Source organism: Schistocerca americana, chromosome 6 (assembly GCF_021461395.2).
Source record: "Schistocerca americana isolate TAMUIC-IGC-003095 chromosome 6, iqSchAmer2.1, whole genome shotgun sequence".
NCBI lineage: Eukaryota > Metazoa > Arthropoda > Insecta > Orthoptera > Acrididae > Schistocerca > Schistocerca americana.
This window is the reverse complement of record NC_060124.1, coordinates 42,172,791-42,196,593: the sequence shown is the minus strand read 5'-3', so window position 1 is coordinate 42,196,593 and position 23,803 is coordinate 42,172,791. Positions and strand designations below refer to the sequence as shown.

The 23,803-nt window shown below is 45.1% G+C and overlaps 1 protein-coding gene across 1 annotated transcript in view; it reads right to left on the bottom strand.

The window, feature by feature from the left end:
* Window positions 1-23,803, bottom strand: part of LOC124619946 — a 185,866-nt gene that overhangs the window by 98,801 nt on the left and 63,262 nt on the right. The window contains exon 6 of the mRNA XM_047146608.1: window positions 23,175-23,613. Coding sequence (XP_047002564.1) covers window positions 23,175-23,613 — 439 coding nt within the window. The remainder of the gene's footprint in view (window positions 1-23,174; window positions 23,614-23,803) is intronic.

Below are 23,803 nucleotides of genomic sequence, written 5' to 3'. Positions count from 1 at the left end.
GGTAAATAGCAATCTGTCTTTTCCTACACTGTTGATATTTCTACTACTGATATATAAAAAAGGGCAGCACAAATGATCACAGCTTTGTAGGTCCCATGGGAGAGCATCACGGAGATGCTGAAAAGAACTAAGCTTACAGATGTTTCAATATAGACGCAAACTATGCCATGAAAACATGCTTACCAAGTTTCACAGCTTTAAGTGAAGAATCCATGAATGTGCTACAAGCCCTTAGGTATCACTCCCACAGTGATTGCAAAGACAGAATTGGACTAATTACAGCTCGCGCAGAGCCACTGAAGCAATCTTTTCTTTTTTTTTTTTTTTTTTTTTGGGGGGGGGGGGGGGGGGGGGGGGTGCACAACTACAGTGGTCATTAGCGCCCAGACTAAATTATGAATGCACTGTGAGGCACAATGTTAAAACAGCAACTAAAAAGGACAACACTCTAAAAGGCACATTAACAGGCAAGGGATTAAAAGAAAACAGCATAATCAAATGTCCTTAGACAGGTTTGTCAAGTGGGTAAAACGAAGAACGCGAGCAGCTGCTCCTGGGTCATCCGCTAAAATTTCATCCACAGTACATGGCAGGCCAAGATCAATGCGCAGTGTATTAAAAATCGGACAGGACGTTAAAATGTGGTGTACCGTCAGCAATTGCCCACATGGGCAGAACGGCGCCGGCGCAGCCGTCAGCAGATGGCGGTGGCTGAACCGGCAGTGTACAATCCGTAACCGGGCCAAAACGGTTTCCTCCTGCCAAGAAGGGCGTGAAGAGGTCGTCCAAGCCATGGGGAGAGGTTTCAAGGCTCGAAGCTTGTTTTCAGTAAATGTAGACCAATCGGCATGCCACAGCGATAAAATGCGCTGATGAATGACCATGCTCAAACCAGATGAAGGCCCACAACAAGAAGCTGTCCGAAGCTGGAGGACCGCAGCCTTGGCCGCGGCATCTGCAGCTTTGTTCCCTGGGATACCGACATGGCCAGGAACCCACATAAAGGCAACCGGAGAACCATTGTCCGCCAGCTGCTGAAGAGAGCGTTGGATCCGGTACACGAAAAGGTGAACCAGATACGGATCACTGAAGCTCTGGATGGCGCTCACGAAATCAGAGCAGATGACATAAGCAGAATGTCGGTGGCGGCGGATGTAAAGAACGGCCTGATAGAGGGCAAATAGCTCAGTTGTGAAGACCTAACAATGGCCATGGAGCCGGTATTTGAAACTGTGTGCCCCAACAATAAAAGATCACCCAACACCGTCATTGGTCTTAGAGCCATCTGTATAAATGAAGATCGTATTAATGAACTTCGAACGAAGTTCGACAAACCGCGAGCGGTATACCAAAGCTGGGGTAACCTCCTTTAGGAGCGAGCTGAGGTCAAGGTGAACGCGAACCTGAGCCTGGAGCCAAGGTGGCATTTGGCTCTCACCCACTCTAAAGGTTGCAGGGAGTGGAAAATCAAGTTGCTGAAGGAGGCGACGAAAGCGAACTCCAGGGGATAGCAGGGCAGATACACACAACCCGTATTGACGGTCAAGAGAGTTGTCAAAAAAGGAACGATAAGATGGGTGCCCGGGCATTGATAATAGCCGACAGGCATATTGACAAAGCAATATATCACGCCGGTAGGTTAGTGGCAATTCACCGGCTTCAGCATGAAGACTCTCGACGGGACTAGTATAGAACGCTCCGATCGCAAGACGTAACCCCCGATGTTGTATAGAGTTGAGGCGGCGTAAGATGGACGGTCGTGCAGAGGAGTATACAAAGCTCTCATAATCCAGCTTCGAGCAGACGATCGACCGATATAGGCGAAGTAGGACGGTTCGATCCGCTCCCCACGATGTACCGCTGAGAACACGGAGGACATTTAGGGCACGAGTACAACGAGCAGCCAAATATGACACATGTGGAGACCAGCTAAGTTTCCTGTCAAATGTAAGACCTAAAAATTTTGTTGTCTCCACAAATGGGAGAACAACGGGACCGAGATGTAAGGACGGTGGGAGAAACTCTTTGTAGTGCCAGAAGTAGACACAGACCGTCTTTCTCGGCAGAAAAACGGAAGCCAGACAGTCAAGACAACGCTGAAGACAGCACTCCAGGAAACATGTATGCTGCACGCTGCAGTAGATGGTCCACAAAAAGGGAGCCTGATACATCAGCTGGGAGGCAACCCATTAATGGATTGATCGCTACGGCGAAGAGAGCGACGCTCAAAACTGAGCCCTGTGGCACCCCATTCTCCTGGCGAAAGGCGTCGGACAGGACAGAACCCACACGTACCCTGAACTTTCAATCCATTAAAAATGCACGAAGAAAAAGAGGGAGGCAACCGCAAAGGCCCCATGTACGCATGGTGCGGAGAATGCTCGCCCTCGACCAGGTGTCGTAAGCCTTCTCCCTTTCACGGGCGGTTCCTTCTTGAAGGCCCGTGCATCTGACTTCTGGGTCTTAGTCTTGGCAGAAGCTGATGAAGGTGCTTGTGTCTTAGGGGTGACGGGAGGAAGAGGAGACATTGACTGGGCGATCTTAGCACTGACCAAACGGACGACCGTAGCGCTAAAGGTCAGATCGCATGTCTGCATCGATACCTCCCTGATAGGCCGAGGAGAGGTGAGGACGGTACTGTATTTCCCCGCTGGGAGCAGCGTGGGCTTCCTACTAGCAAAAAGCTTGTGAGCAGCCAAGGTGAACACTTTCTCTTTGACCCAAATTTCCTTTATACAGCGTTCATCCTTGTAGATTGGACAGTCGCGAGAGGACGCTGCATGGTCACCCTGACAGTTCACGCAATGAGGAGACGGAGGTGGACAGTCACCCTGCCACAAGTGACACATTTAGCCACATTAGAACACAGCCACTGTCTAGCACTTCCACAAGAAGTTATTCATAATGAAGGTCGACAAGGTAACCAGATGGTCAACAGCAGAGCAGCGCCTACGAAATCCACATTGTACATTGGTAAGTAGGCATCGAGATTCGAGCAGCCAAACCAAACAAGAGTTAACCATTCGATCCATCACCTTACAGACACAGCTGGCAAGGGAAATGGGTCGATAACTGTAAGGCAAGTGCTTGTCTTTCCCCGGCTTAGGAATCGGGACAACAACAGATTTGCGCCAGCATGTGGGAGCATGGCCCTCAATCCAGACGCGATCATAAGTACGAAGAAGAAAACCTTTAACCGCAAGAGAAAGGTTCTTCAGCATCTGAATATGAATAGAATCAGGCCCCGGAGCAGAGAACTGTGACCGGGCAAGTGCACTTTCGAGTTCCTGCATGGTGAATGAGGCATTATAACTTTCACGATTCGAGGAGCAGAAGTTAGGTGCCCTTGCCTCCTCTGCCTGTTTTCGGGGGAGGAAGGCAGGGTGGTAATGAGCGGAGCTCGAAACCTCTGCGAAAAATTGGCCGAAGGCATTGGAGACATCCTCAGGGGCCACAAGGACGTCATTCGCGACCGTCAAGCCAGAAACTGGTGAGCGGACCTCAGTGCCAGATAGCCGGTGCAGGCTACCCCAGACAACAGAAGGAAGAGTAAAACTGTTGAAGGAGCTTGAGAAAGCAGCCCAGCTGGCTTTCTTGCTTTCTTTAATAACACGACGACACTGCGCACGCAATCGTTTATAATTAATACAATTCGCCATTGTAGGGTGGTGTTTAAAGGTGTGTAAAGCATGTCGACGAGCACATATAGCGTCTCTACATGCTGCAGTCCAGCAGGGGACCGGTACGCGACGTGGAGAAGAAGTAGTATGAGGGATGGAATATTCAGCAGCAGTGAGAATGACTTCCATGAGGTGTGCGACCTGACTATCGCAGCTTGCGAAATTTTGATCCTGAAATGTCGCCCTGGAAGAGAAGAGCCCCCAGTCTGCTTTGGAGATGTTCCAGCTAGTTGAGCATGGAGATGGGGTATGATGCAGGAGATGGATAACACAAGGGAAGTGGTCGCTCGAATATGTATCAGAAAGAGCGTACCACTCAAACCGACGTGCAAGTTGGGTAGTACATATAGAGAGGTCTAAATGGGAATAGGTGTGAGTTGTGTCCGAAAGAAAAGTAGGGGCGCCAGTATTGAGGCAGACAACATTGAGGTGGTTGAAAAGGTCTGCTAACAGGGAGCCTCTCGGGCAGGATGCTGGAGAGCCCCAAAGGGGATGGTGGGCATTGAAGTCCCCAGTCAACAAAAATGGTGCAGGTAGCTGAGTAATAGTTTGCATCATGTCCACCCTAGTAACGGCAGACGACGATGGAGTGTAAACTGTACAAATGGAAAATGTGAACGTGGGGAGAGTAATTCAGACGGCAACTGCCTGCAGATCGGTGTGCAATGTGATGGGATCAGAGTTAAATATCATCCAGGACCAGCAACATAACCCCTCCATGAGCCGGAACACCTGCCACAGGGGGTGGGTCAAAACACACAGAGGTATAGGGTGCCATGTCAATATGATCGCATGGGCGTAGCTTCATTTCCTGGAGAGCTACTACGAGTGGACAGTGCAAGCGCAGTCAGCAACTTTAAGTCCTCTCAGTTGGAGCAAATGCTGCGAATATTCCAATGAAGAAGTGCCACTGTGAGAAGAAAAAGAAAAAGAAGAAGCAAGAAGGGGTCACCTCGAAGGCCGCTGAGGGCCTGGCTTAGAGCGAGCACTGCTGCCGCTATCATTAGGCGGAGAGCCATCGTCCATTTATTCAATAGGTTTGTTGGCCACCATGTTAAGATGGTTGGGAGGGGGAGCTTCCTCCGCTGGTGAATGGCCAGATGTTCGGCTACCAGCGGTGCGGCCAGGCAAAACGGATGACGGCCTGGGGCGGCAACCGCTGGGTGGCGCAGGAGAAGAAATACGCCATGGCGGAGAAGGAGAACTTTTCTTCCTATGAGCCTTCTTGGAAGGTCGTTTAGTTGAAGTACTGGTCGATGGCTAGGAGTTCGGGGTACGTAAGAAGTTTTCATGGGCGGTTCCTTCTTGAAGGCCCGTGCATCTGACTTCTGGGTCTTAGTCTTGGCAGAAGCTGATGAAGGTGCTTGTGTCTTAGGGGTGACGGGAGGAAGAGGAGACGTTGACCGGGCGATCTTAGCACTGGCCAAACGGACAACCGTAGCGCTAAAGGTCAGATCGCATGTCTGCGTCGATACCTCCCTGGTAGGCCGAGGAGAGGTGAAGACGGTACTGTATTTCCCTGCTGGGAGCAGCGTGGGCTTCCTACTAGAAAAAAGCTTGTGAGCAGCCAAGGTGAACACTTTCTCTTTGACCCAAATTTCCTTTATACAGCGTTCATCCTTGTAGATGGGACAGTCGCGAGAGGACGCTGCACGGTCACCCTGACAGTTCACGCAACGAGGAGTCGGAGGTGGACAGTCACCTTGCCACAAGTGACACATTTAGCCGCATTAGAACAAGACTGGCGGGTGTGGTTAAAATGTTGACACTGGTAGCAGCGCGTAGGTGTCAGGACATAGGGGCGAACAGAAATAACCTCATAGCCCGCTTTGATGCGCGATGGCAGCTGAACCCTATCAAAGGTCAAGAAAAGTGTCCAGGTCGGTACAAGGTCATTGTCGACCTTTTTCATGACCCTATGGACAGCCGTCATGCCCTGCTCAGCGAGGAAAGACTGAATCTCCTAGTCAGTCAACCCGTCAAGTGATCTAGTAGATACCACACCACGCGATGAATTCAAAGTGCGGTGAGCCTCCACCCGGACAGGGAACGTGTACAGGAGTGTGGCCTGAAGGAGTTTTTGTGCTTGAAAGGTGTTCTCAGTTTCCAACAACAAGTTACCGTTATGGATCCTGGCACAAGACTTGACAGGTCCGGCTGTGGCATCCACACCCTTCTGAATAACGAATTGGTTGACAGATGAAAAATGCTTTCCGTCCTCAGATCTAGAAACTACGAGGAACTTTGGGGCAGGCGGTAGTACTATTGTCAATGGTGGCTGGTCAAGTTTCCATTTTTGGGCAGAAGTCGAGAGAGAAGAAGAAGAGAAATCCATTGCGGATGAATCCCCCATGACTGCCAGCGTCTCCGACTGTGCGCTCCTTCCTTGTGGGGACCCTTTCGGAGGGTGCTCCCACCTTAGGTGAATGTTTACACCTCAGGTCACACCTCCCGAGAAACCGACGGAGGGACCAATCGGCATGGTCGGAAGGTGTCAGCTCAGGCAATCACCCTTCCCTGGGCCTGGCCTTTACCAGGGGGTACACACGGGCTCTATTTGTCTACCCAGGACCCGGAATTACGCTTTACCCCATCACTGGCTATGCGTGCGAACGTGTGGGTCAGACTTCAGGCCCGCCCAGGGAGGAAAGAAGAATAGGAAAAAAAAGGGAGAGAGGGAGAGAAAGGACAGACTGTCTCAAACGCCGAGGCGGAGACCATAAGGTGGAAAAGAAGGAAAGGAGAAGAAGGCAATGTAAAAAGTAAGGAAGACAGTGAGAGGGGGAGAAGGACAAAGAAAGGAAACAAACAAAGGAAGGAAGACACCAGAATAAGCGAAAAACCAAAATGACCACAAATGTAAGTCGTTGAACTGTCCATCTCCGGACACACGTGCAAACTACCCCCTTGATGGGGAGTGACTCCTTTTAGTTGCCTCTTACAACGGGCAGGAATACCTCGGGCCTATTCTTACCCCGGACATGCAGGGGGCGCAATCATTCTACTGGAGCTCCATACATAAATGGAAAGGGAAGGGGAGCACCATCTGTCATGCTCTTCATAGTGGATTGTACAGTATAGATGTAGATTGCCCTGCTCTATAATATCTTAGAAAACTTTTAAACCATAAGAGATCAATCATCCCATAGACATGGAAGTCTCTCTCTCTCTCTCTCTCTCTCTCTCTCTCTCTCTGTGTGTGTGTGTGTGTGTGTGTGTGTGTGTGTGTGTGTGTGTGTGTGTGTGAGGGGGGGGGGGGGGGGGGGGGGGGGCGCATGCACGCGCGCTTTTGGCAGGTGATTATATTTATTAATCCCAGTTGTGTTTTTATGTTGTTAGGATATCCCAGAAGATTTTAATTCAACAGTATTGTTACAGAAGAAGCTGAGGAACACTGTGGTGTAGTGGTGATGATACTAAACTGTTGCACGGAAGGTCCCGAGTTCAAAACTCACCTGGACTGTACAATTTTAATTTCTACATTCAGTTTGAGTAAATTCTAGCAGTATCCACAAATGTGAACAACCATTGTACTGGAATGTTCAGTAGCTGTATATATACTGTATGTGTTCTGGCTGGAGGCGGTTCGCTCCATGCTCTTGTATGTGCAAGTGCTGAATAAACCTTCGGTAAGTGAAGTTAGTGTTTGTCACTCATCTACTTACACCTTCTTCTATGTGGCATTATTCTGGTGGAGGCATCGGGTATTGGACCTTGTGATAGCGAACATTATCGACAACACAGTGGCTCCCATCAGGCCACAACACAGTCAATGTTTATGTCACGAGAAACCCGAGTTTGAGCAATATTCATCAGATCACACTCTATCAGAGACAGAAGAAAAAGAGGACGTTAGGATGACAGCAACTGTCTGCCACCACATGAGACATCCTTCCGGGTTCTCTGGTGATGATGGCCTAGATCCAAACAAGTGGCTGAAGGTATATGAGCATATAGCCAAATTTAACAAATAGGATGACACCATGTGTTTGGCTAACTCATTTTTCTACTTGGAGGGCATTGCCAAACAATGATATGAGAACGAGGAGAAGTTCACAAGCTGGGAAGTATTTCAGGTGGAAATGCGCAAGTATTTTGGCGAAACACCACGACAGAAGTGCAAGGCTGAAGATAAATTAAAGTGCAGGGCACAGCGTCCAGGAGAAAATACAGCATCTTACCTTCAAGACATTTTGGAGCTGTGTAATGTAGTGGATCCTAGAATGAAGGAGGAAGTTAAGGTTGCACATCTCATGAAGGGTGTTGCTGAGGACATGTATCAAGCCCTACTCCTGAAGGTGGTTTCAACAACAGACAACTTCATAAAACGATGCCAGTATATCGAGACAATGCATTAAAAACGAATTACAAGCAAGAAGTTTGAACGGTTTCCCAACGTCGTATCGATGTCTGTGATGGAGGAAGCAACTGATTTCACAAGTGTTCTTCATCAGATAGTGAGAGAGGAAGTTCACAAGGCACTTGGATAGCACGGCGAGCAAAAAACCGAGATGCTTCAAGATGTCATAAGGGAGGAAATAGAACAGACATTGAACTCAATCTCTCATCCTTCATTTCCCTTTGAAACGGTGAAAAAGTCGAGACCCAGGCGAAGTTACGTTTCTACAATGCCGCATAAGGAACCTGTTTGGGCACCAAGGAGGCCTGACGTCTGGAGGACCCAGGATAACCAACTAGTATGTTTCTACTGTGGACGACTGGGACATTTGGTGCGCTACTGTCGAGAAAGGCGGTGGATATTTGATGACGCCCACACCAGAAGACAGCATACCGATCTTAGCCAATGCCAACTCTGGGACAACGAAGATGAACAAGATGATGTGGGTGCAGGACAACATAGGTTACCATCACTGCAAGCTAGCTGCTGGAGAGGACACTCTCCAGCAAGCCGATCAGGTCTCCATTGCTGTTTAGAAGCTCCAGCAGATCATCTAGCCATTGCAATCTGGAAAACTAAAGGGTGCGACCTTCCTTTGAGGGGGGTCGCTGAAGAAAAAAATCCTCCACTGTCGATCACTACAAAAACGATAGGAAACTAAGTCGATATCCTCATGGATGGACAAACAGCCCAAGCTCTTCTGGACTCTGGAGCATCATATTCAGTCATTTCGGAGAATTACCTTCGCCAGTTGCAGAAAACCGTATTCATCGACCGCAAAACATCTCTGCTGAAGGTAGCTAATAGGAAATATGTAAAACCTACAGGAAGATGTACCATTCATGTGGGTATAAGTGCCCATACACAGCCCTTAGAATTCATCATCTTGCAAAGTGTAGTCATGATGTCATTCTCGGATGGGACTTTTTGAAAGCTTCTCAGTCAGTTATAGATTGTGGTCGCTCAAAGACCATGCTATATGAGATTAGATACTGTGGACAGGAAGGTGCGCATCCGAGGGTGTGGAGACTATTTGTGCTGGATGAAGTGATCATTCCTGCAGTCAGAGCTAGAAAGGTAACTGTCACGTGTCATGCCATGCATCAACCCATGGATCTTGTAGCGGAATGTAAGAAAGCATACCACTGAAGAATAATTTGCTCATCACAGCTTCTGTCGTCTTGTTTAAGAATGGATTCAGTGAATTGTGGATAGTTAACTGTCACCAAGAAGCACAGATCCTTCCAAGATGCATGTGCATAGCAAATGCTGAGCCATTAATTGCATAATAGCTGAGTGTCACAGAAACCTCCGATGCCAAGTCTGTGGGCACTACCACTACGAGATATGACTTCTAGCTCGACTATCACCAGATCTCACTAAGGAACAACAGGAGAAGCTACTTGCCATTCTTCAAGAGTTCTCTGAATACTTCAATCCACAGGTGAAGAGCAAATTAGACAAATCGATGGTGAAGCTCCGGATTAGCAGTGGAGACCATCAGCCAATAAGCCAGAGAGCATACTGTGTGTCAGCAACGAAACATCAAATAATTCCCGACGAGGTAGAGAAAATGATGAATGAATGTCGTGTGACTAGGGCCTCCTGTCGGGTAGACCATTTGTCGGGTGCAAGTCATTCGATTTGACACCACTTCGGTGACTTGCATGTCAATGGGGATGAAATGATGATGATTAGGACAACACAACACCCTGTCCCAGCGTGGAGAAAATCTCCGACCCAGCCGGGAATTGAACCCGCGCCTTAGAGTTGACATTCTGTCGAGCTGGCCACTCAGCTACCGGAGGCGGAGAGAGAAAATGGTGAAGAATGATATCATTCAGCCTTCGCAATGCTCAAGGTCGTCACCAGTGGCCCTCGTCAGGAAGAAAGATGGCAGTTGGCGCCTTTGTGTTGATTACAGGAAGCTTAATAAGATAACTAAAAAGGACGTTTAACCTCTTCCACGAATTGACAATACACTAGATTGTCTGAACGTGGCTAAGTTTTTCTCAACCATGGACATGTACTTGGGATACTGGCAAATCGAAGTAGATGAGGCTGATCATGAGAAAACTGCATTCATCACCCCTGATGGCCTGTATGAGTTTAAGGTAATGCTGTTTGGTTTGTGTAATGCACCAGCAACTCTTGAACGGATGATGGATAGTCTTCTGAGGCACCTGAAGTGGACGATGTGTCTTTGTTATTTAGATGACATTATAGTGTTCTCAGGGATATTTGATGAGCATATAAAAAGACTGAGGGCCGTTATTAAGTGTCTTCAGCAAGGCAGACTGAAACCTAATCCAAGAAAGTGTCTCTTTGGAGCAAAAGAAATCAAAATACTTGGACAACTTGTGTCACACAAAGGTGTGCAGCCAGACCCAGAAAAAGTGAGATCTATAACGGAATTTCCTATCCCTAAAAGTACTAGAGATGTGAGAAGCTTCTTCGATTTATGTTCTAATTACCATCGTTTTATCAAAGACTTTTGTATCAAAGCCAGGCCACTCCAAGGGTTGTTAAAAGCTGATGCTAAATTTATCTGGGGTGGTGCTCAACAAGATTCTTTCGATGTGCTGCGAAAAGCTCTGAGGACTGACCCTGTACTTGGTCTGTATGATGAGAGATCACCTACAGAACTACACACAGATGCCAGTGGGTATGAGATCAGTGCTGTTCTGGTGTAAATTTTGGACGGAAAAGAGAAGGTTACAGCCTATACTTCTAGGACACTTACAAAAGCTGAGAGAAACTACTCAACTACAGAAAAAGAATGTCTTGCTGTGATCTGGGCCACGTGCAAATTTTGACAGTATCTCTATGGAAGGCCATTCACAGTTGTTACAGACCATCATTCACTTTGTTTGTTGACAGGTCTTAAGGATCCAACAGGACGACTTGCCATGTGGGCACTACGTCTTCAGGAGTACTACATTACCACAGAGTACAAAAGTAGAAGAAAACACCATGATGCCGACTGTCTTTCAAGAAACCTTGTGCAAGACCATCAAGACTTTGATGAAGATAGTGACTGTGTCACTACACTCCAGGATCTCTCTGCTGAGCAGAAGAAGGACGCCAAGATGTCTCAACTTATGCTTGCCTTAAATTGGTCATAGGATGTGAAAGGACTATTTAAGGTAGTTAATGGATTACATTGCAAGAAAAACTCTGATCTGTTTGGAAAGAGGTGGCTAGCAGTGATTCCTAAACACATGTGCTTCGATGTTGTACAGAAATTCCATGACACAGGATATTTAGGATTTATTAAGACATACGATAGAATTCACAAGAGATTATTCTGGCCAGGTTTATTTAGGAGTGTCCGTCACTTTGTGTCACACTGTCGAGAGTGCCACAGGAGAAAGGCAGTTCCTCAGAAACCACCCGGCCAACGCATACCAATTCCAGCAGCTGAAATGCCTTTCCAGCGTGTTGGAACTGACCTCCTTGGATGAATTCCAACATCTGCTAGTGGCAATAGATGGCTTATTGTTTGCACTGATTATCTGACACACTCTGCCATTACAAAAGCTGTGAAAACAGCCGAAGCATTCAAGGTAGCCAAATTCATAGTGGAAGACATTGTATTAAAACACGGTGCCCCAAGGTCGTTAATTACAGATCGAGGGAAAGTTTTTCAATCAAATCTTGTGACAGAGATAAACTGTCGCTGCAACGTTGCTCATCACATGACGACTGCCTACCATCCGCAAACTAACGGGCTTACTGAAAGCCTTAATAAGAGCTTGGCCAACATGCTATCAATGTTCATCAATGTTGAGCAAAGGAACTGGGACGAGGTGCTATGTTTCGTGACATTTGCCTAAAACACCGCCAAACAAGACACCACAGGATTTACATCATCTTTCCTGGTGCAAGAGCATGAGGCGACTAAGAAGATGGATACTGTGTTTCTGTTACATCCTGATGACGTGGACGACAACTACATCAGCCAGGTGTTAACCAGAGCTGAGGAAGCTTGGCAGTTAGCTCAACTCTGCACGCTGCAGGATCAAGAAAATAATCGCCGAAGGTATGACACGAACCATCGCCCTGTTTTCTACCAGCCTGGTGACCTCATCTGGATTTTCACTCCAGTTTGGAAGGTTGGTCTCTCTGAGAATCTCCTCAGCTGCTACTTTGGGCCTTATAAGGTTGTAAGACAGTTGTCTGATGTTACTTATGAAGTTGAAGATTTCGACCCCAACACAAGGCGATGAAAGGTCGGCGATACGGTCCACATACTTCGAATGAAGCCCTATAAGGATCCTGAAACCCAGGGTAAATTCGAAGCTCCAGCGACAGGCAACAAATAGAAAGCTGACGAAGAGCGTAGCGGCAAACAAAGTTCTAAGAAGATCACCACCAGGGCAAGATTCAGTCATCGGGAGTCGGAGTATGCAGGACTGATGACTTGTTCCCGCACTAGGATGACATAACACCGACATGCTGTTCTCGTAAGGAGGGAGCGATGTCGCAAAGCTGTGTAGCACGGTGGTGAAGTGCTTATAATACTAAACTGTTGCATGGGACGTTGTGAGTTCAAAACTCACCTGGACTGTATAGTTTTAATTTCTATATTCAGTTCGAGTACATTCTAGAAGAATTCACAAATGTCAAGAATCATTGTACTGGAATGTTCTGTAGTTGTATATATACTGTATGTGTTCTGGCCGGAGGCAGTTTGCTCTGCGCTCTTGTATGCGCAAGTGCTGAATAAACCTTCGTCAAGTGAAGTTGGTGTTCGTCATTCATCTATCATCTAATTATACCTTCTTCTACATGACAATATGTAACTGGCACTGCTAAGAGTTTCCTACAACTTCCACATTGATGGCAACGGGTTATACACAATGCTGGTGACTACTTTGAAGATCAGTAAAACTTTGAAACATGTATCTATTTTGTACAAGTTGTAAATAAATAGTTGCCACTATTAAAGTTCCAACCCTCGTATAACCACTATATGATTTTTTCATCAAGAATAGCTAAGCTTTCCCTGGTCATAATTTTTTTATTATTATTATTATTATTATTATTATTAATTTTTTTTTTGGAACATGTGGTTAGGTAGAATCCCCTATGCACAGCATAAATTGCAGCAGCTGAATATTTCTGACAAGCACAATAGCACAATTGTAAATTTAACTGCTGTGCACCGAATATTTCGAGGATTACTTGGCTGAATACACGTTCCATCAAGCACTCTAACTTTTCTATAGAAAAGCGTGTTAAATGTGAAATTGTTCAAGAACTCACTTTGCACTTTTTTCTCTCTCTTCTTTTGAAGGACAAATATACTTTTTGCCAGCGTCTCAAGGTGTGGCAGGGGGCGAAAGACATTCCGGAGGGCTGAACGGAAGGCCTCTCCAGTTTGTCTGATGAACCGGTTTCAGGCTCTGTCTCAGGCTGATACTGATCTTCGGCCTGACATGGCTGCTTGTCCTGTTCCAGAGGTTGCCCCTCAGTCTGCAAGATCCGGGCGGTCGCAGAGGGTGGGCTTACTGGTAGTTGGGAGCTCCAACGTCAGGCGCGTAATGGGGCCCCTTAGGGATATGGCAGCAAGAGAGGGGAAGAAAACCAATGTGCACTCCGTGTGCATACCGGGGAGAGTCATTCCAGATGTGGAAAGGGTCCTTCCGGATGCCATGAAGGGTACAGGGTGCACCCATCTGTAGGTGGTCACTCATGTCGGCACCAATGATGTGTGTCACTATGGATCCGAGGAAATCCTCTCTGGCTTCTGGCGGCTATCTGATTTGGTGAAGACTGCCAGTCTCGCTAGCGGGATGAAAGCAGAGCTCACCATCTGCAGCATCGTCGACAGGACTGACTGCGGACCTTTGGTACAGAGCCGAGTGGAGGGTCTGAATCAGAGGCTGAGACGGTTCTGCGACCGTGTGGGCTGCAGATTCCTCGACTTGCGCCATAGGGTGGTGGGGTTTCGGGTTCCGCTGGATAGGTCAGGAGTCCACTACACGCAACAAGCGGCTACACGGGTAGCAGGGGTTGTGTGGCGTGGGCTGGGCGGTTTTTTAGGTTAGATGGCCTTGGGCAAGTACAGAAAGGGCAACAGCCTCAACGGGTCTGGGGCAAAGTCAGGACATGCGGGGACCAAGCAGCAATCAGAATTGTAATTGTCAACTGTCGAAGCTGCGTTGATAAAGTACCAGAACTTCAAGCGCTGATAGAAAGCACCGAAGCTGAAATCGTTATAGGTACAGAAAGCTGGCTTAAGCCAGAGATAAATTCAGCCGAAATTTTTAGAAAGGTACAGACGGTGTTTAGAAAGGATAGATTGCATGCAACCGGTGGTGGAGTGTTCGTCGCTGTTAGTAGTAGTTTATCCTGTAGTGAAGTAGAAGTGGATAGTTCCTGTGAAATATTATGGGTGGAGGCTACACTCAACAACCGAGCTAGGTTAATAATTGGCTCCTTTTGCCGACCTCCCGACTCAGCAGCATTAGTGGCAGAACAACTGAGAGAAAATTTGGAATACATTTGACATAAATTTTCTCAGCATGTTATAGTCTTAGGTGGAGATTTCAATTTGCCAGATATAGACTGGGACACTCAGATGTTTAGGACGGGTGGTAGGGACAAGAGCATCGAGTGACATTATACTGAGTGCACTATCCGAAAATTACGTCGAGCAATTAAACAGAGAACCGACTCGTGGAGATAACATCTTGGACCTACTGATAACAAACACACCAGAACTTTTCGACTCTGTAATTGCAGAACAGGGAATCAGTGATCATAAGGCCGTTGCAGCGTCCCTGAAAATGGAAGTTAATAGGAATATAAAAAAAGGGAGGAAGGTTTATCTGTTTAGCAAGAGTAATAGAAGGCAGATTTCAGACTACCTAACATATCAAAACGAAAATTTCTGTTCCGACACTGACAATGTTGAGTGTTTATGGAAAAAGTTCAAGGCAATCGTAAAATGTGTTTTAGACAGGTACGTGTCGAGTAAAACTGTGAGGGACGGGAAAAACCCACCGCGGTTCAACAACAAAGTTAGGAAACTACTGCGAAAGCAAAGAGAGCTTCACTCTAAGTTTAAACGCAGCCAAAACCTCTCAGACAAACAGAAGCTAAACGATGTCAAAGTTAGCGTAAGGAGGGCTATGCGTGAAGTGTTCAGTGAATTCGAAAGTAAAATTCTATGTACCGACTTGACAGAAAATCCTAGGAAGTTCTGGTCTTACGTTAAATCAGTAAGTGGCTCGAGACAGCATATCCAGACACTCCGGGATGATGATGGCATTGAAACAGAGGATGACACGTGTAAAGCTGAAATACTAAACACCTTTTTCCAAAGCTGTTTCACAGAGGAAGACCGCACTGCAGTTCCTTCTCCAAATCCTCGCACAAACGAAAAAATGGCTGACATCGAAATAAGTGTCCAAGGAATAGAAAAGCAACTGGAATCACTCAACAGAGGAAAGTCCACTGGACCTGACGGGATACCAATTCGATTCTACACAGAGTATGCGAAAGAACTTGCCCCCCTTCTAACAGCCGTGTACCGCAAGTCTCTAGAGGAATGGAAGGTTCCAAATGATTGGAAAAGAGCACAGGTAGTCCCAGTCTTCAAGAAGGGTCGTCGAGCAGATGCGCAAAACTATAGACTTATATCTCTGACGTCGATCTGTTGTAGAATTTTAGAACGTGTTTTTTGCTCGAGTATCATGTCGTTTATGGAAACCCAGAATCTACTATGTAGGAATCAACATGGATTCCGGAAACAGCGACCGTGTGAGACCCAACTCGCTTTATTTGTTCATGAGACCCAGAAAATATTAGATACAGGCTCCCAGGTAGATGCTATTTTTCTTGACTTTCGGAAGGCGTTCGATACAGTTCCGCACTGTCGCTTGATAAACAAAGTAAGAGCCTACGGAATACCAGACCAGCTGTGTGGCTGGATTGAAGAGTTTTAGCAAACAGAACACAGCATGTTGTTATCAACGGAGAGACGTCTACAGACGTTAAAGTAACCTCTGGCGTGCCACAGGGGAGTGTTATGGGACCATTGCTTTTCACAATATATATAAATGACCTAGTAGATAGCGTCGGAAGTTCCATGCGGCTTTTCGCGGATGATGCTGTAGTATACAGAGAAGTTGCAGCATTAGAAAATTGTAGCGAAATGCAGGAAGATCTGCAGCGGATAGGCACTTGTTGCAGGGAGTGGCAACTGACCCTTAACATAGACAAATGTAATGTATTGCGAATACATAGAAAGAAGGATCCTTTATTGTATGATTATATGATAGCGGAACAAACACTGGTAGCAGTTACTTCTGTAAAATATCTGGGAGTATGCGTGCGGAACGATTTGAAGTGGAATGATCATATAAAATTAATTGTTGGTAAGGCGGGTACCAGGTTGAGATTCATTGGGAGAGTCCTTACAAAATGTAGTCCATCAACAAAGGAAGTGGCTTACAAAACACTCGGTTGACCTATACTTGAGTATTGCTCATCAGTGTGGGATCCGTACCAGATCGGGTTGACGGAGGAGATAGAGAAGATCCAAAGAAGAGCGGCGCGTTTCGTCACAGGGTTATTTGGTAACCGTGATAGCGTTACGGAGATGTTTAACAAACTCTAGTGGCAGACTCTGCAAGAGAGGCGCTCTGCATCGCGGTGTAGCTTGCTCGCCAGGTTTCGAGAGGGTGCGTTTCTGGATGAGGTATCGAATATACTGCTTCCCCCTACTTATATCTCCCGAGGAGATCACGAATGTAAAATTAGAGAGATCAGAGCGCGCACGGAGGCTTTCAGACAGTCGTTCTTCCCGCGAACCATACGCGACTGGAACAGGAAAGGGAGGTAATGACAGTGGCACGTAAAGTGCCCTCCGCCACACACCGTTGGGTGGCTTGCGGAGTATAAATGTAGATGTAGATGTATTGCATACTTGTAATCCATCAAAGAACTAAAATAAATATGAAAAACTAATCTTGAAGCTAAGCTTGGACTTTTTTTTAGCATGTGTTGTCCTTTAAGATATACCAAACACGAATGTGCATGTAAAATTTTAAATGATGGCGTAAATGGCTGTTCTTCTGAGCCTGAAATTTTCTAAGTGGTTGGCCTTCAAAGTGTTAGGTTTAGAAAGAGTCAAACTTCCACAATTTAAGAATGAGAAATTCATCGTAATTTTCACACGTAACGTAATTCGTCTTGTGTAAAAGGAAATTTACTTTGGAAGTAACACTTCTGAAACAACCATTCACAACATTTTTATGTGGCCAGTTAAAATTCAAACTATTGTGACATCAAGCTCATCAAAAACAGCTTGTTACAAAGTATTGCGCAGTCTTCATCCTAAAGCCTTTGCACTGTGTTCTCATAAATAGTTCATTTTCTTTGCAACTAATTTATGTTTTACTGCTGCAATATTGTTCTGCAGTATTGGGTTAAAGTCAACTTCTTTGTTAACGTATCTGTTATTACCAGCCAAAATTACAGAAATTTAAATGAAAAATTCCTGGGGATTTCCCAGTTCCACACAGCTTGGAGTTCACTGATGTTCCTAAGAGCTGGGAGGTCTCGGATAGCTGTTACATCTGACTGCAGAAGTCACACCTAACTACCATCCAGAACCTACCATTTCCTAGAACGTCAGTCAACTCCAAGCTGTGTTGGAGTGAACTAACTTATTATATATGGTTCATTCCAAATGCTGTGCAGATTGCAGAATGCAGCTTGCAGCTCCATTGCACTGTCTTTGATAAAAGAATGTTCTATTTGAGTACACTAGTGAGTGTCTAGTCACATTTCAGAAACTGAAAGATGTTTTATTGAGCGATCACTGTTTGGTTCATTTTGATCCCACCAAGCTAGTCTTACTGACTGTTGATGCATTATTTTATGGGACTGGTGCTGTTCTCTCGCACTGAGTTGGATCATTGAGAAAGACAACTGCCTTTGCATCCAAACTTCTAAAAACCACGATAAAACTATTCACAGATTGGTAGTGAAGCTCTTGCTATTGTGTCACCAATACTTCTATGGCAGATAATTCTACTTGGTGACGGACCACAAGCCTCTCACTCATTGTTCAGCCCTTCAAAGCCAGTCTCTCCGTGCATGGTGCATAAGTTGCAACACTGGTCTCTGCTCCTCTCCAATTACCAGTTTGAAATTGTGAACATGCCAACAACTAAGCATTCAAATGCTCTTTATTGTCTACCAGTTGGCACTGATTTTGCATTCGACACCTCAGAATATTCTTGTTTCCACACTAATATCATTCTGAACAATAAAACACTTCATGGCTTTCCAATCAAGCTCTGACGAATTGCTCAGACAAGAGCTGCAGACCTCAACCTCACAATTCTGTTGCTCTACCTCAGCACCAGTTGGCTATATTCAATAAGTAGATTAGTGATCCAGTACTAAGCCACTATTTTGCGCATCGGCATAGCTTATCAGTCCAGCAAGAGTGTCATGCTCCTATATACAGATGTGGTTGTGCTACGTCTGCTTCAGAAGGAAGTTGCTTGCCTTCTCTATCAAGGCCATTAGGGCACTGTATGCACTAAAAAGCTTGCCCGACACCATAGCACATGGGTTGGCATGGAAGCTCGAATAGAACAATTCACTTCACAATGTCCAGCATGTGCAGAACACTGGGCGTTTCCGCCACATACATTTTTCAACTGGCCAAGTCCAGTTCCCCTTGGCACCATCTGCATATTGACTTTGCAGGTTACTACTGGAATTCCCGCTGACTTACTGTGGTAGACATTTTTAGTAAGTATCCTTTTGTAGCACCCATGCAATCCACCACAGCAGCTAGCACTATCAAGACTGATGTCGATCTTTCGTATGATCGCTAACAGAAGTGTTGGTTTCGCACAATGGACCCCAGTTCACATCGGCAGACTTTAACAAGTTTTGTTATGCCAATGGAATCAAGCATGTGACTGACTGTACTGTTACACCCTCAATCCAATGGTGAAGTTGAACACTTCATCAGAACAATCAAGCAACACATCAAAAAGTTACACGTCTCCCATGTGTGGGAGCAAGCTTTAATAGGTCTTTTTCTTGTCCTGTTGTTCCCAGCCACGTGACACAAAATTGCCAGCAGAGCTGTTGCATGGACACTGACACAGGACATTGTTTCAGCTGCTGCATCCTCCACAGCATTCTAATTTAATGTGCATGATTTGGTCATTTCAAGAGTTTCTGACAGAAAAAGGTGCTGGGAACTATCACAAAAGCTTTGGGCTGCTCTTTCTATGTTGTACAGGGTCCCCCTGGGCTGAAGGAGTGATATCAGAATAAGGTTCATTTGTGTGGGCTGCGTTTCCTGCCATAGGTTTTACATTTGCAGATTTGGTGCCCAAGGAGTACCCTGCATCCTCAGCCACCTTTGCCTCCGTTGCATCCCACATCTCTGGCGCTAGTCGGGGAGCGAAAGGAGCTTGACACAGTGCTGTCATTGTCACCGTAGTGCCGGCAGCCACAAACACAGGAGGGAGGCCGCTTCACTCAGCTGTATTCTGGTGGCCTGTCATGGATCCTTTGATCACCATTGCATCTCTGCTGACAGAAGATGACACTTCATTCCTGGTGTAGGTGTGCACCCTATGGCTGGTTTTTCGGCCAATGATTCCAGCTATTTGCAAGGTGAATGACAGGATGCGGGCAGGAGCTTGTTACCGACTGAAGTTCCACCTCCTGCCCTCTCAGTGGCACCTGCACCCAGACCAGCCCCCCCTCCCCCCTCCAGTGTACGCGTGCCATCATTTCTGACAGCACCAGTATATGACTGATGACAGCAAGGAGTTTGGGGGGGGGGGGGGGGGGGGAGGCTGTGGTGCTGTGCGCTATCAATACCACGACACACGAGTTCATGCTCAGAAGTTGGTTGTTACCCACATAACTCCACTGCTAATCTGTGGCCAGTTCTCAGACACATCCAATGCAGCCAACACTGACACACACACACACACACACACACATACACACACACACACACACACACACACACACACTGAATCCAATGTGGCCAGTGCCGCTACAGAGCTGACTTAAAAGGACGCTGCACTGACTTGGAGTCAGTGTGTTAGTAGAGTTCTGTCTGTGTAGTCAAAGTGTTGTCATTTGTTATTGAGGATATCGAACAAGCCGATCTTAAGGACTCACATTGGATTGTGCTCTGGATATACTATTATTTAATTTAAGTAAAAGAAGTTTCTTAGACACTGTGGGGTATGTATCTTATTATTTTGCTCTCTGTCTTAGAACACACCAACTGCTTAACATCGACCACTGGAACAAACAAATACTTTCTCCAACAAATATTCTTTAAACAGACTGTATAATACATGTAACAAGGACTAGTCAAGGCAACAACATTATATTGTTCAAAATATTGGCAATTAAATAAGTGAAATACATAAGAAATGTATTAAGTCTCCTTCCAATATGTTAGTGGTAAGTTGCAATGGGCAACTGGAGGGCTCCATTGTTGTTTATTATCCCAATACAGGATAACATGGAAGATATGACCATGGAAATTTTTCTGGTTGCCTTTTGTAAACATGACTATGTAATAGAACAAACAGTTCAACAAAGCTTTTGAACAATTTTATTAACAGAATTCCAACACCAACTTAGCATGGCATATTATTGAGTTCTGCTGGCCACTGGCAAGAGAGCAAATGACAATATGCTGTATTTAACCAATTATAAGGTGAAGTTTTTTCCCCCAAATTCGTCATTCCTAAAAATACAAGGTTATCTTATATTCGCAGACTAAACTATTGCTCTTTATATTAACAGTTTTTCATTGTTTAATAGAGTATATAGGGGCTGTCTAACATTTACAGAAGATGCTTTGGCTATTGAGAATTTTTTTGAAGAATTCGGAAGAGCAGGGATGGGCAAATGATACTCATGTTTAAACACGCTCAAGATTTCCAGATACACTGAAGTGCTTGATACAGTATCAATACTGCCCAAACAGTCACATGACATTTGGCTTTAGCAACAACAGTGCAAGATATACATGAGAAACATTGAACTAGTTATTACAATAATCTAGTGCTCTGCTTAAAATTTGACAATTTTGTGAAACATAAGTGGAAATAGTAGGTTTGGAATAAAAAGTTCTATACCCTGTATGGATACCATGTACAAACATTATTGCTGCTTTTTAAGTAAAGATAACATTCAACAGTTGAAATATTGTTCTTCAAAAACCAGTACTTGAGTCAGAGCACAGATCAATATTTTATTCAATTGTGATAGACTGTAATGATTTAATAAGTGGGTTCCAAATGAGAAATTTGGTCACTGTTCACATATTAGAATACTCGGTAAAAATGTCTCCAACTTATAATCAGGTTTACAACATGATGATACATTCAGATGAAACGAGACGGAAAATTAATCCAGAATGAAATGTCTAACAAACAAAATAAATAATATTAAACTGACTACCTGGTGGTGTGAGAATAAATTACAGTGGCAAGACCCTTCGTGGAGATAGTACCAACAGACGTCAGTACATTACAGGGCAAATGAAAGAATGAGCATTGGACTGAATCATGATTGTGATCTTTAATTTATGTATTAATTGCTGTTGTGGCATTTGACTTCCACCGGAGAAGATATTGCAGTCCTTGTTTCACACAGTTGCTCAAGCACAGGAGGGGGAACAGTAATACCAAAATGGAAGAGAGCAAGATGAATACGAGGAGGGGAGTTGTGAGCGAGCAGCAAATTCTGTCTTGTTGCCAAGCATGAGAATCTATACCGCATACTTTGGGTTTTAGGGACATCTACCATGCTTAAACCGCCGTTTGTCTGCATCCACTTGCAGTCATAATTTAAAAAATTGGACAAATACTCAACAACAGGATTCATTTCTGCAGGAGATGGTAAAACTCTAGATAGTCACCAGTGGTGTACTTATGTGTTTTGTGTTGCAATGTTGTGGATGCTCACTGTGACACATGACGGGAACAATGGGAGGGGGGGGGGGGGGGGGGGAGACAGCTGCTGGTCCCTTGCAGCGAATGGAAGAACAGCGGGCAGATGATACGTTTGGAAGCAAGACACATTGTAACAGTCTCATGACAAATTTGGTATGTAGGACATTCACAACAGAGAGGCATGATCGTTAATATAGAGAGAATCTCTTCATTTGTGCTAATATTTGTTTAAACAAAGATTGGTACGAAATTATAGTATTTAGTAATACATAACATGCAGTCGGGCCAGTCAGTGCAAGAGTTCCAATCATTGCATGTTGGCAGGAACTGTTCACCACTGGGCAGCAACACAGTAGGAATGTCAACCAACTGTCACTTAAGAGCTGTGCGCATGCACGTTAGAGTACTTCTCTGTTAGTGGGGATTTTCTGACAGCATCTGCAAAATTTACTGACACACCAAATAGCATTCAACAGCCAAAGCTCCTGCCTAATGATGACAAAACAGATACCTCAGAAAAGGTGAGGTTTCTGTGACTTCATAAAATGTGATAACCTATCACTGAGTACCATTCACAGGTAGAATGTTTCACCTTTGACTCTTAAATTAACTTCAGTCACCACTGAAATTAAACTGACAGTTAAAAGGCGAAAGGTTCCTCAAGTAAATAAAATGTAAGATCCCGGACCATTTCAATAGATACAGCATCAGAAAATGTTTCACTCAGCTCTGGTTACAAGTCAATTACCTACTGTAAGGAATATATTATCGGAACACAACCTTCAGTGGCTAATTAAAACTCTGCCACATCACATGCCAAGCTACATTCTATAGCTATGGTTAACAGAACAATCAACTGCTGAAATCTGACTAAATCAGTGATTCATGGAGCCCAATGTCAATGAGATGAAAGTCTAAGGCCACAAACCCCACATCTATTTATTAACAGACAGCATTAAAATTTTAATATTGATGTGTAATGCAATATAACATGGAAATTCATATTCTACCCTGAAAACAAAGTGAATAACGACAACATGAAAATACATATTTCACAAGGAAAATGAACAACAACAACAACAAAATCCATATTGTTAATTCTAATAATGTTCTTACATGTACCTTAATAGGCAGAGCTCGAACCCGCTTGCGGTATGTAGTAATGCCACACACATAGCAACAATAGTCATGTGTGTTGTAATCACGACGGTCAGCAGGAGGTCCACTTTGTTCCAGACGCCTCCATTGTGCTAACAAGGAATGGTAGCAGAAGGTGCAGACAAGTGCTGAGCCATCTTCTCGTAACTGTTCTGCATTAGGTGGTGACACATGACGGAGGAGGAATGGAAAGAACGGCGCATTACGACCCTGTGGCCGCCCATAGAGAACACGAGCTAGAGTGAGGTCAGAGTGCAGTCCACACAGAAAGCAATAGATGGAGCTCCCCGATGTAATAGAGCGATCTGTTATATGTGTTGGTCCCAATGGAACTGGGGAACTACTTGTACTAGGTGTGTCACCATTCCAGCATCCACTGCCCAATGATGTGGGTATATCGTACCTGTTGGCAGCATTATTACAGTAAATATCAAATTTTTAAAAAACCCTAGAAAATATGAAGTCTTAAAATATACATAGAGGCAAAGTGTGGTAGATTAATAAAATGTAGGAATACTCTGTGAGTCAAAATTTAAGATTTGTGTGAGAATGACTTGACTGTCAGGTAAGAGTTTTAATTATTAAAATAACTC